Genomic DNA, 13,064 nt, shown 5'->3' on the forward strand with positions numbered 1-13,064 from the left:
TTGGTGGTAGCGTGTCAAGTTAAACAACAAAGGTTTCAAGAGACTACCAAAATATTAACGCAGCTAAATTGGTGCCTGACTTTGAGTGCATAGACTGGGACTCGTTGTACGTCATGCAAAACGTAGATGACCAAGTAGGTTTTTTACAACATAATGTGAATCAACTTTTCGATCAGCATATACCCTTAGAGACCCGTGTAGTTAAAAATGGAGCTAGACATTGGCTGAATGGTGAAATCACTGCTGCGATGCCACGATGCGATACAAGCTTGGGGAATTCCACAAATCTTATTGCAGACTTTGCAATCAAGTTGTATTAATAATCAGAACGTCAAAAAGGATTTACTACGAACACAAACTTGGAAATTGTACATCTGGCAAAAAGTTATGGAATAACTTCGGCAAATCGGCATAAGGAAATCCCATGTAAGAGGTTAGTTGGTGACATCGAATGTGATGCTCTTAGTAGAAAATTTACCACCTCACCTCCGTCCCTGGATGTAACTTCAGCTATTTATTCTCCTATTGAATAGGAATTAACTATTATAAACAGCTACTTCAAATATATTGGAATGCAAGAGCAGGAGGCAATAATATCCATCAAATAAAACGCTACAGGCCTGGATTTAATGGAACCTAAGTCCCTTAAACTGTTGCTACCATATTTACTACGCTATATTACTCATTTATTTAATAGTATACTTACCACATTCAAGTTTCCATCAGAATGGAAGAAGGCCCAAAAAGCAAACAGTTACTGCTGAATATCGGCCCATTGCTATTCTCCCGTTTCTTTTAAAGGAAGCAGATAAAAAAATACCTAACAATCAACAACCTGTTAAGTTTCTGTCAATCATCAGTCTTACTTTTAGTTATTGATGAAATAAAAATCGCAATGGATAATGATTATATGACACTGCTAACGCTTTTAGACTTTTCAAAAGCCTTTGACACTGTTAGCCATCCAATTCTGTGTAAGAAGCTGTGAAGAAATTTTGGTTTTTCCTTAGAATCCTGTAAGCTTATTCATTCATATCTTAGCGGAAGACAACAATACGTGGTGACAATTGAAAGTTCTTTTTCCTTTCTCAATGTCTTAGCTGGAGTGCCTCAGAGATCTATTCTCGGACCAATCCTCTTCTCACTATATGTAAACGAGCTTCCGCATGTTGTTAAAAATTGTCTGGTTCATCTTTATGCTGATGATGTACAGCTCCTTATAAGTCGACCTTTTGTAGCAAAAAATTATGCCGTAGATTTAATGAAATGGTCCAAAAAGTCCAAAGCTCCTTATAAGTCGACCTTTTGTAGCAAAAAATGATGCCGTAGATTTAATGAAATGGTCCAAAAAATCCAAAATCCTCTCATATCAACAGCTCTTCCGATCTATCGCAAAATCTTTGATTTTTTGATCCTAAACTCCTTAAAGCTAGCAGGTGAAGTCATTGATATGCCAGTACTGCCAGAAATTTAGGGATAGTTTTCAATCGTACCCTTATCATCTTCGGTTTCTACGCTCTTTTTAAATGACACTTCTACTGCTTGCAGCACGTATGATGCTGCTAATTTTAGGCTGCCAGAGTTTTGACATAGCACATCCCTTTTTTGAAAGCGTAAAGCCTAGTACATACTTCCTCGTGAAGTGAACGTTCGCCAGTGGAGAAAGTGAACTTTTGAAATTGCTCACTGGTACACACTTGTGAGTACACGTTGTGAACATTTGACTTCAGCTTCACCAACAGTTCCCGTACATTTTGCACGTGAATTGCCCGTGAACGAAAACTCTCCACTTTGTTCTCCACTCAGCTTCACGAGCAAGTTCACGGGTGAACCAAAAACTGAAATTTGTATGGGTTCACGAGATGGTTCACAAGTATGTACTAGGCTTAAGCGACTTAATGGAACAAATATTAACAATTTATTTATTTACTAGCTGACCCGCCAAAAGTTGTTTTGTCATATAAATAATTTCTAGAGAATATTTTGCTAGAAATTAATAACTTAATAGGGGAATTCAAGATCGGGTGTAAATGGTCTTGCATCAGTGCATGTGCATATTTTTTGTGCATACAGATGCTCTACACTAACAAAATATATGAATATGCACATGCTTTAGTATTGCAAATTTACTTGGCTGAAACCCTAAAGTATACAAATGCACAAGCATGAGCAACAGTGTTTTGACAGCAATAAATCAGTTGATATTTAAATAATCAACATGGCTGATCTAAAAAGAGAAGAACCGAATAAAAAGTGGTCAATTGACGAAATGATGTATACGAATAATTGACCTAAATTCATCAATAATTGTAGCAGCAGCTTCTTCTATAAGCGAATCAATAATTTGTTTTTTTTTTCAATTTTCCTCGGCATATAAAATCCAAAATAAACTTTTGAATTTCACATAAAATAAAAATAACAATAATCAGCTGTTCACACAACTGTCAAAAATCGTTGCAAGAACACCTTGCTTTTTCATTTGGTTTTCGGGCGTTCACTATGTTGCGCATATATTTACACTCAAATACAATTCCCAGACTAAATGCACTAGATCGTGAATTCCCCTATTGTAAGTGTGGAAGGATGTGGTATATTTGCCCACTCGAGAGCATGCCAATTATAATTGTCCGTGTGAAAAACATGAAGTGCTCAAATAGACATACATCGTTTGGCCTCGAGACTTATTGATTTGACACATCTGTGGGTATAATAGGGATCCGCGGTAATAATATACTTTCACCTCAGAATTTGCCATTTAGAATTATGGCTTCGAAAACATTTTGTAATTACTAATCGCGTGCCGTGTTGGGTTCTAATAACGAAACAAAATTACTGGAGATCGCACCTTCAGTTTTAAATTATGCGGTTGCATGCCTGGTAAATCCAATGAGTTCAAAAACTCAGTTGGATAATTAACAGATTCGGTAGAATCACAAACTGTATCAATAGTTTTGTTTGACACCAGGTCTCCTGGTAAAAAATATGTTATCTTGATATTTAATTCGTTGACAACCACATTCCACATTTTTTGCCACTTTTGATTTTTACATTGTCTGTGTACATCGGGAAATATCTGGTCAATAAGAGAATCTTGTGAATCGTGCAAAAATCGCCCGGTAATTTTATGCATCCAGTTTGATCTGTAGTAATTTTCCATCACCTTCCTTCTCCCTTACTCTTTCTAGAACTTGATCCTCAATCAAAGTGAAAGAAAAACATTGACCTTTAGCGACATTTAAATATAATAAGTTTTTCGTGCACCATCGGGATAGTTTCGAAATATCGTATGCAAAAGATGACAGTCATTGATAGTTTGTATGCAATTTTAAGTCATCGGCAACAAGAAGTTGACTAGAATTGAGGAAAATACTAGGTATGTCATTTATAAAAATTAGAAAAAGAAGGGGTCTAAGATGGCTTCCTTGGGGCACACCAGATGAAACGAAAAATTGGTTTTGAGAGAACTTTCGTGAATGCAAACAAATTGAACTCGACCCTTAAGATAAGATTCCAACCATTTCAAAAACTTAGAATGAAATCCAAAGTTTTTTAATATCTTAATTAAAATTGAGTGAAATGCTTTTGAAAAATCGGTACAAATTACATCGATGTTCTTCGTCGAGATTATTTAAAATGAAATTGGAGAAAATATAAAGACTATTCGTTGTTGATCTTCCTGCAACGAAACCATGCTGCAGCGTTGAAATGTGTTCCTTAACTAAAAATGTATCAATTTCTCGAAAAGTTTTGGATAACACGACAATTTACAAATCAGACGGTAGTTGGATATTTGCTGTTTAGACCCTGATTTGTGAATATTGTTTAAAAATGATTTCTTCCATGTTGGAAGAAATTCGCCGTTCTTCAAAGAGCAATTTAAAATTATGAAAAGCGGTTCAGCTAGAGAAGCAGAACATTTTTAAGAACAATAGGTGAAATTTCATCTCGACCTGTTTTATTATCATCATTTAAACTCAAGAAACCATCTTCGATTTCGGAAATATTTAATCTAAACATCCAATATCTGTTTTACATTCAAAAGACAAATATTAGGCTTTCCATGCTGAACATTACATTCGAATAATCGTAACTCGATTCAAAATAGTGTGCGGAGGAATCACAAATACTTGATACATTTGAAAATGTCGAACCTGGGAATACCAATTGATTTTTTTTTTCTTGATGAAGGTTACATTCAATTGCAAAAATATAATTTTGAAATAAAAATTTTTGTAGTTCATCTTTATTTTCTGCTATCCGTAAACGTTTATAAGCCTTGTTTTTTCTATTGATTAAGTTACTTAGCTTTTTATTGAACCAAGGTGGCTTGGAATTTGTTTTAATTTCAACTTTAGGAACATACATACGTATCAATTGCCAATTTAAGGTTATCAATAAAAAAATCATAAAAATGTAATAAATCCAAAGAACAAAAATACTCACACCACAGAATATGTACAATGTAACTCGCTATGCCTTCGAAATTATTTTTGTTTGTAATTCAGTTTCAATTTCACACAATTGTTAGATTTGATAAAATCATAAAAAGAGAAACAAAAATCTAAAGCAGATATACATACATACATACATTGTTTTTGTCAACAAAAACAAGGTCCAGAATACGATTTAAATTATTCACACAACAATTAATTTGGATTAAATCATAACTTGCAAAAGGATCAATTATTTCACATTCAAAAAATTTACATAAAATGACAAGAGATTGTAGTCCCTTTGGATCGAATACCCATTCAATGTTTGACAGATTAAAATCTCCAAGAATAATTACATGTTCCGATTTAAGCTTTGTCAGATAGAATTCACAATTTTGTACATGCATTTTATAAAGATCTAATGGGCTTTTAGTTATTTCACATTTGTACAGTTGTTAGAACTTTAAAAGGTCTTGACATTCACAAATCCGGTGGTATGAATAGAATCCCTCCTACTACCTACCTACCTACCTACTTTGCAAGTCTATTCCCAAGTGGAAACAGCTTTTCAAGCATCCCTAAAAAGGACGAATCCTCCTCCTTCTCTAACTATTGTCCAATTGCATTTCCGTTACTTCTTTTAAAAAGTCATGGAACCTCTGATTATTATCAATCTTCAGCTTATGAAATATCTTAGAGAACGAAACTATTTAATGAACGTAAATATGGCTTTCGTAGAACAAATTATCTGTTATTAACTTTTAGAAAGTTCAATACAAGTAATAAATTAAAAACTGGTGTGCCGCAGGGCTTCGTTTTTTCTCCGACACTATTTCTTATATTTAAAAATGATATTTTTTCTAAGGTTTTAGCGTTTCTCTTGCGATTCAAGAAGTTTTTCATTCTTTCTCTAGCCACACTAAAATGTGGAATGCTTTACCACGTACAATATTTGTGTTGGTTCTTTACTTACTTCATCTTTAGCATCGTTAAAAACTTCATAAAAGAAAGATTCTACAAGAAATTTTAACGTTTCTTTTTTCTTATTTTATTCAAAGAAATTAAAACAACAATTATTATTATCAGAACTTCCCAATTCTTTTCGCTACATTCCTTCAAGTGCTGACCCCGTGAGCCTTCCGAAGTCCTTCGTACAATTTCTTCTTCTCGTCGTTATCCTCTTTGAATGTCTGTATGGCCATTTCTAGCTGCACCTTCTTCAGTGAATGTTGCTTAACGAAATTATCGATGAATCCCAAGCAAATGTCATCGGCTTCGAAGTCTTCCCGGGACTTGCCAATGGCTGATTTGATTTCTTCATGAATATCATCCGAAGTTCCTTGGTAGGACTTCTTTAGTTCGCCCAGAATATCAGATGACTGGGGAATACTATCGAGTTTCTGTAGGACACTCTCATCGAATGGAATTTTGTGGATTTTGTAGAGGATGGTTATGAGTTCGACTCCGTTGCGTAGGTAATCTCGCTTGATGATGTCGTAGAGGAGATCGTCGATTTGCTTGTGCCATGCTAGGAAGAATGCCATTGGTCCGAAGTGACGAGTCGACCGAAGATCATCGAATTTCTTGTGTTCGTTGATATGGGAATAAACTTTGGCCGAGACCGAGTGAAATTCCTTCTCGAATGGTTCGTATTGAATGCATAGTCGATCCAAGACAAATTCGTATTTGAATTCATCGAGACATCTTTGGAGGTTCTTCTCCTCGAACATTCGGGGAGTGCGGATCTTGCGCCCAGGAAGTGGGAAGTATGTCTGGATCATTCGCTTGGTGACTTCCATTGGAGCTTGTTCGAGAGTTCCATCGATCTGCCGGACAACCACTTTCCGTTGGGTTTGTTTGATGCCGAAGGTGATGTCTGTGATGACGAATTTCGAATCGGAGAAGTTCTTTAGGGCCGGATCTTGGGATATGATTTTCTGTTTATCTTCTTTGACCTGGAATTCAATGGGTTTTTGAGTTTTTGGGTAAAATAGAATCACAGGTCATTTGCTCACCATGACAACTGGAGGCATTTGAAGATTACTCTCGGAATCGGCAATAATTCTTTTGAATTCATCTTCCAGCTGTTCGGTGGTCAGGAATCTATAAATAACCAGAATAAGAATGAATTGATATTGAACATAGATCCTTAGATCTTACTTGTATTCAACTGTGTTATCCTGTACAGAACGTTTCCGGAAGACCTTATCCAGACGAACTCTAGTCAGTGATTTTAATAGGCTCTGTATTTTTGGATTAAGGAAGTCCGAGCTGGGATCTTTATCTAAAGGAGATATCGGTTTAATTTCAGGAACTCATGAAATTATGCCATAATAACCTCAAGAACTTACCATACTGAAGGGCGGCATTTGAATTACATCTGAGTGACAGGTTCAAAAGTGTTTTATTCAAATCAATGCACAGGGGTTTTCGAAGGATTGCATTACGTAAATTACTTGCGATCGACATTGTTTTAATAGAAAATACAGAGACCGATGTTTTACAGAAAAAAGAATGGAATTTCTTCAACTTCTTTCAGCACAGGGCTGTATTTTGACATAAAGAACTGTCATTTCGATGTAAGAGTTCGAGAATCGATAAACGTAATTCTTTTTGACAGAGCGGGTGTGTTCGTTAAGTTGAGGTTTACAAAAATGCAATGTAAATTCACCATAAATCGAATTCGAGATAATATATAAGGCTGAAATGAATGCAAAACCAAAATATGAACAAATAACATAAAAACTAAATAAATAAAACAAAAAGACGTAATTCTATAAAACAATAGTTATTTAAGACCAAACGACAAATTTGGTGTCAGTTTTCATGAAACATGTTATCATGCCTATTAAAGAATCCGATGAATGAGCCACGAATGGATTCAGTTCTATTTTTGAAACTTTTGTGGCCTTTCTAGTAGGCCTCCGGAGTAACCGCTTTAAATTACACAGGGTTCGCAAAAAAACCTCCCGTATTTTTAGAAGTTTTATTTATTTAAAGTTATTTATAGATAAAATGGTATTCTGGGTATAGATAGATAGAGGTCTATGTACGTGCCGTTTTAAGTAATCATAATGGCGTGGCACGGTGAGCATCACGCATTTGTCGTAGAGGAATATATCCATATTTTTCGAAGAAAATGGGCAAAAAGTTACAGTTAATGCGAGTCGCTACTGTCACATGATTGAGACCTTCCTCCAACCAAACTTAAATCAGTTTACTAGGAATCACAAAGAAGTTTGGTTCGAACAAGATGGAGCCACAGTACATACTTCACGGCGTTCACTTTTAAAATATGGGAGATATTTTTGCCGGACCCTGTATAAACTGTTAATATAAGCTGTCAAGACCTGATGAACTTTTTTCTGTGCTTCGTTCTTACGACAGATCAGCTCATATTAGATATTCAATCATTTAAAGAAGAGTGTCAACGGCAACACTGCCATAAACCAGAAACTCATCGGAAGAAGGAGAGATAGGGAGTCGTCGACGTCGTTTAAAAGGGATAAGTCGCCTTCTGCGCATTCTAATGTATATTTTAGTTTTAATCAGTAAATAAATATTATATTTTCTTTACAAATCAAAAGTTTTGAGTTCATCTTGACAGAATCAGAAGTGGGATAACCTACTTTCTAGTTAAAAGATTCAGAAATAATTTTTTTTTTAAGAAATCCATTCAGTCATAAGTTAGAATTTATTATCTTTGGCGCAACGACAACGAAAATGTATATAGATACAAACGGAGTAGCGATATACTCAACGAGGACATAAAGAAACGTCCAACGGGGAAAAATCAAACAAAACGAATTCATTCAACGAAAATACTGAAAACGAAAGAGGCAGAGACAGACCCACGAGCCTCGACACTATAAAAACGAAAGAGACAGGGTAACGTTCCAACGAGTCTCGAAACGGAAAAGTAAACGAAATAGGGAAAAAAAACTTCGGGAGGACAACGAAACAGAGTCGGCGGCACACGATTAGGAAAAAAGGAAGATACATAAAATAAAATGATTAAATTCGAAAGCTTAAAAGTTGCCCAATTAAATTGCCTTTTGCAATCGAAAAACCAACCAAGAATTGGCAATAAAGCGCAAAAAGTTGCAAAATTAATTGAGCTGTTTGGATCGGATGTGGTGGATTCGGAAGAATTAGAGTCGAGCGAGATGGCTACGGAAGAGTCTTGGCAAACACAAATGGACGACTTGAAGAATACGATGACAAATCTGACGAAAATTGTAGGTGAATTAGCTGTGGGTATAAGAAACGTCGATACGGCCACGGCTACACCACAATTGCCGACGAACCCGAGAGGCCAAGAGGGTCCTCCTCACGACAGAGCAGCGTCTAATGCAATGTCACACGGTTCGGGTTCGACGGAATCTTCAATCTATGGAACGCCACTCACAGCTCACATGATTCTTCCAAATAAAACACACGATATCATCGGAATCCTCCCTGAATTCGATCCAATGAAAAGAAATCTATCGTCACAACAATTCATCGCAAAAGTAGAGCAATTACGTTGCTTATATTCGTGGAGCAATGAAATGATGCTCTTTGCGGTTCAACACAAGCTTAAAGGAATAGCAAAGAGTTGGGTTGATGCACTGCCGGTATTCCAGACTTGGTCGGATTTTACCAGTGCTCTGCTTAACGATTTCCCTAGTTCAGTCAACATAGCAGAAATACATCGAGAACTAATGAAACGCAAACGTAAGTCAGGCGAATCTTTGGTTGAATATTATTACGCAATACTTACCATTGGAAGACGAGGTAAGTTGGATGATCTTTCTGTTAATTCTTACGTTATTAATGGTATTAATGATCCCAACATTACACGAACGCTCTTGGCTATGAACTTCGGGACGTGCAACGATCTTTTGAGGTCGTTAGAAAGTTTGTCCACAACAGTTCCTGCATATTCGTCGAGAGGGGTATTGTCAACAGTTGGTTCAACTGAAGCTGAAGAACGGAAACCAGACTTCGGACGAGCTTTGAACTTCCAAAAAAATATAAAATGCTATAATTGTAACGAGATGGGACATATATCATCCAAATGTACCCAACCACCAAGAAAGGCTCGATGTGCGGTTTGCAATAAAGTTGGCCACGAGTCGAAAACTTGTCGTGCAAACAAGTCAACAATCGCCAAGGTCGAGGAAAATGAGGTAGTTGCGCAATTTATTCCTCCTGTCATGAAGGATGTTGTTTTCTCTGGACAGAAGCATTCAGCATTTGTTGACACGGGAAGTGATCATTCATTTATCAACGAATCAACATCTCCAAAAGGCGTAGAACGAAAAGAATCTGTTAAACAATTTAAAGGGTTCGGAGGTTCCATCGTAGAATCAAAAGAAGTCATCGAGGTGGTTCTGCGGATGGATAATCAAGAAATGCACGTTACGTTTCAGATAGTACCAGATGAGATTCTACCTCAAGGGATTCTTTTGGGTCGCGACGTTCTATGCCGGAAAAATCATCGTATGATACTCGAAGCTGGAGTTTTGCAAATTCAATCGAGAACATCGAAAATCCCCACCATTGGTGACGAGCTGACAGTGAGCGAACGTAAGGTGGTGTTAGATCTTATTACAAGATTTGAAGATTGTTTTGGTGAAGATATTTCTCAACTGGGTCGATGCAATATGAAGACCATGGAGATTGCAGTAACGACAAGCAACCCTATAGTTGGAAAACGATACCAGGTCCCATTTGCCTTTAGGGAAAAGCTAAATGCAATCACAAACGATCTTCTGAAGCATAATATTATTCGTCCAAGTACGTCACCACATGCAGCATCGGTGGTTTTGGTTCCAAAAGCTAACGGAGAGAGTCGAATGTGCATAGATTATCGTGCACTCAATGCAGTTACGGTCAAGAAGCAGTGTATAATGCCAGTGGTAGAGGAACAGCTGTCACAATTAGCAGGTAACAAATTCTTCTCTACTTTAGATATGACTGCTGGGTACTATCAGATTCCCTTAAAAGAAGAATGCAAAGAGCTTACGGCATTCTTAACTCCAGATGGGCTATTTGAGCACAACGTTATGCCATTTGGTTTGGTAAATGCACCAATGGTTTTCCAAGAGGTTGTTCAAGAAGTAGTCAAGAATCTGTCGTGCCGCAAAAATGTGGTAAATTATGTAGACGAACTGATTATAGCAACAAATACATTTGACGAGGGTGTAAATGTGTTAGAAGAGGTGCTTCAAGCGATGACACGAGCTGGACTCACGCTTAGACCATCGAAATGTGTTCTCATGGCAACGACGGTTTATTTTCTGGGACATATCATTGGTCCTGAAGGCATACGGCCAGGTGAAAATAAAACCAAATGTATTGAGGAGTTTCCAAGACCAACGAACGTAACCGAGGTACGTCAATTCCTTGGAGTTACAGGGTTTTTTCGGAAATTTGTCCATGAATACTCTCGCATCTCTCAGCCGCTTACAAGACTTCTTAAAAACCAAGTCAACTTCCAGTGGGAACCTGAACAACAGGAAGCGTTCGAATGTCTTAAGGCTTCAATCACTAAAGAACCAGTTCTCGCACTTTTCGACACGAAGAAGGAGCACGAAGTGCATACAGATGCATGTTCAATTGGACTTTCTGGAATTCTGATGCAACGAGAATCAGACGGATTCAAACCAGTTTCGTACTTCAGTCGTCAATGCAGTGATTCCGAAAGTAAATATGCCAGTCACGAATTAGAAATCTTGGCTATCGTTGAAACTTTGGAGCGATACAGGATTTATCTATTAGGTACAAGGTTTCGAGTCATCACGGATTGTAACGCGATTGTGACTACAAAAAAGACAACACCTCTACCGCCACGCATAGCAAGATGGTGGTTACGACTACAAGAATTTGATTTCGAGTGTGTGCACCGACCAGGTATAAGAATGCAGCATGTTGACGGGATGAGCCGAATACCAACTCTTCCACCAAAGGAGCCAATGACAGTAGCTGACCAGGTATTGAAAATAGCTACTTTAGATGACAACTGGATATTAGCCATGCAACTACAAGATAAGAAACTCGCAGATATCATCAAAATTATCAAAGAGGGAACATCAAGAACTGATTCGACGACACAACAAATACGAGAGGATTACGTGATTCAAGGTGGACGTCTTCATCGTAAAGTTGATGGGAAAGAGAGGTTGGTGGTACCAGAGCTGGTGAGGTGGCGAATAACTAGAGCTTGCCACGATGAAGCTGGACATTTTGGGACTGATAAGACAATCCAACGGATCACAAAACATTTTTGGTTTCCCAGAATAAGACGATATGTGAAGTCTTATATTGCAGCCTGCCCAGAATGTTGCTTGAACAAAGTCAAGGGTGGGAAGACTGAAAGTCAGCTCCACGTAATGGAGGTTATACCAATTCCTTTTCGAAGTGTCAACATCGATCATCTGGGTCCATTCCCAAAGAGCAAAAGAGGTAACCTTTATATAATTGTTGTTGTCTGTTCTTTCAGCAAGTATAGTATCCTCAAAGCTGTGAGGAATACGAAGACAGCACCGGTCATCAGTATGCTGAACGAGGTAATGTCAATTTTTGGTCAACCGTTACGCATTACATCGGATAGAGGTACAGCATATACTTCGAGTGAATTCAGTAACTTTGTCAATCACCACGGCTTGCAGCACGTCAAAACAGCTGTCCGCACCCCAAGAGCTAATGGCCAAGCCGAAAGGGTCAATAAAACCCTGCTAGCAACACTGAAGTGCTCAACCAAAAGTGATAAGGATTGGGACTTAGCATTGCCAGGCATTCAATGGAACCTAAATTCACAACCGAACTCAACTACAAAGTATTGTCCAAACGAATTGGTGTTTAACTTCAATCCCAGAGATGTCAGTCACAACCAATTAATTCAAGCAGTACAAGATGACGCGACAGACGAATGTGAAGATGTTGTAACTAAAACGAGAAATGCAGCTGCCAGCATTATGGAAGAAAGACGTAAATGGAAAGAACGATACGATAAAAAACATCAGAGACCATATAAATATGCTGAAGGTGATCTCATCGTTATTGATCATGTTCCTCAAGCAACAGGAGATTCACATAAACTCGATCCAAAATACAAGGGTCCATATATTATCACCAAGGTTTTAGACCACGACAGATACATCGTTGAAGACCTTCCAGATAATCAATTGAAACAAAAGCGCTACAGCAACGTTATTTCGAGTGACCATATGAAGCCATGGTGTAGACTCAGTCCTGATATAGATGTTAACCGAAGCGGATCAGAACCGGAAGATGAAGATTCGTCCGATGGGGACGAAATGTCAGGAGAGGCCGAGCTGTCAACGGCAACACTGCCATAAACCAGAAACTCATCGGAAGAAGGAGAGATAGGGAGTCGTCGACGTCGTTTAAAAGGGATAAGTCGCCTTCTGCGCATTCTAATGTATATTTTAGTTTTAATCAGTAAATAAATATTATATTTTCTTTACAAATCAAAAGTTTTGAGTTCATCTTGACAAGAGGCAGTTATTTATATTTTTTATTCACACAGAATATCTATGTACCCGTGGCATGATGGTTAGTGCGTTGGCCTGTCATGCAAGTGGTCTTGGGTTCAATCCCTGCCTGTGCCACCTTAATTTTAAA

The 13,064-nt window shown here is 37.7% G+C and overlaps 1 protein-coding gene across 1 annotated transcript; it reads right to left on the reverse strand.

Moving 5' to 3' along the window:
* Positions 1-5,454: 5,454 nt before the first annotated feature.
* On the reverse strand, positions 5,455-6,995 carry LOC129949608 (28S ribosomal protein S22, mitochondrial). The gene is made up of 4 exons (XM_056061169.1): positions 6,785-6,995; positions 6,594-6,717; positions 6,449-6,536; positions 5,455-6,388 (listed from the first exon to the last, which is right to left on the reverse strand). The coding sequence occupies exons 1-4, from the start codon at positions 6,900-6,902 to the stop codon at positions 5,549-5,551; spliced, it is 1,170 nt and encodes a 389-aa protein (XP_055917144.1). The 5' UTR covers positions 6,903-6,995; the 3' UTR covers positions 5,455-5,548.
* Between the last annotated feature and the right edge of the window lie 6,069 nt (positions 6,996-13,064).

The sequence above is a fragment of the Eupeodes corollae genome, chromosome 3 (genome assembly GCF_945859685.1).
Source record: "Eupeodes corollae chromosome 3, idEupCoro1.1, whole genome shotgun sequence".
NCBI classification, from domain to species: Eukaryota; Metazoa; Arthropoda; class Insecta; order Diptera; family Syrphidae; genus Eupeodes; species Eupeodes corollae.

What these genes read in the sequence shown, in the direction of transcription:
- LOC129949608 (XM_056061169.1), bottom strand. Translation starts at nt 6,902, where the DNA reads ATGTCGATCGCAAGTAATTTACGTAATGCAATCCTTCGAAAACCCCTG. An exon ending in AAATGCCGCCCTTCAGTATG is followed by an intron (nt 6,718 to 6,784) that starts GTAAGTTCTTGA and finishes TATCTCCTTTAG; the next exon opens with ATAAAGATCCCAGCTCGGAC. An exon ending in GATAACACAGTTGAATACAA is followed by an intron (nt 6,537 to 6,593) that starts GTAAGATCTAAG and finishes GGTTATTTATAG; the next exon opens with ATTCCTGACCACCGAACAGC.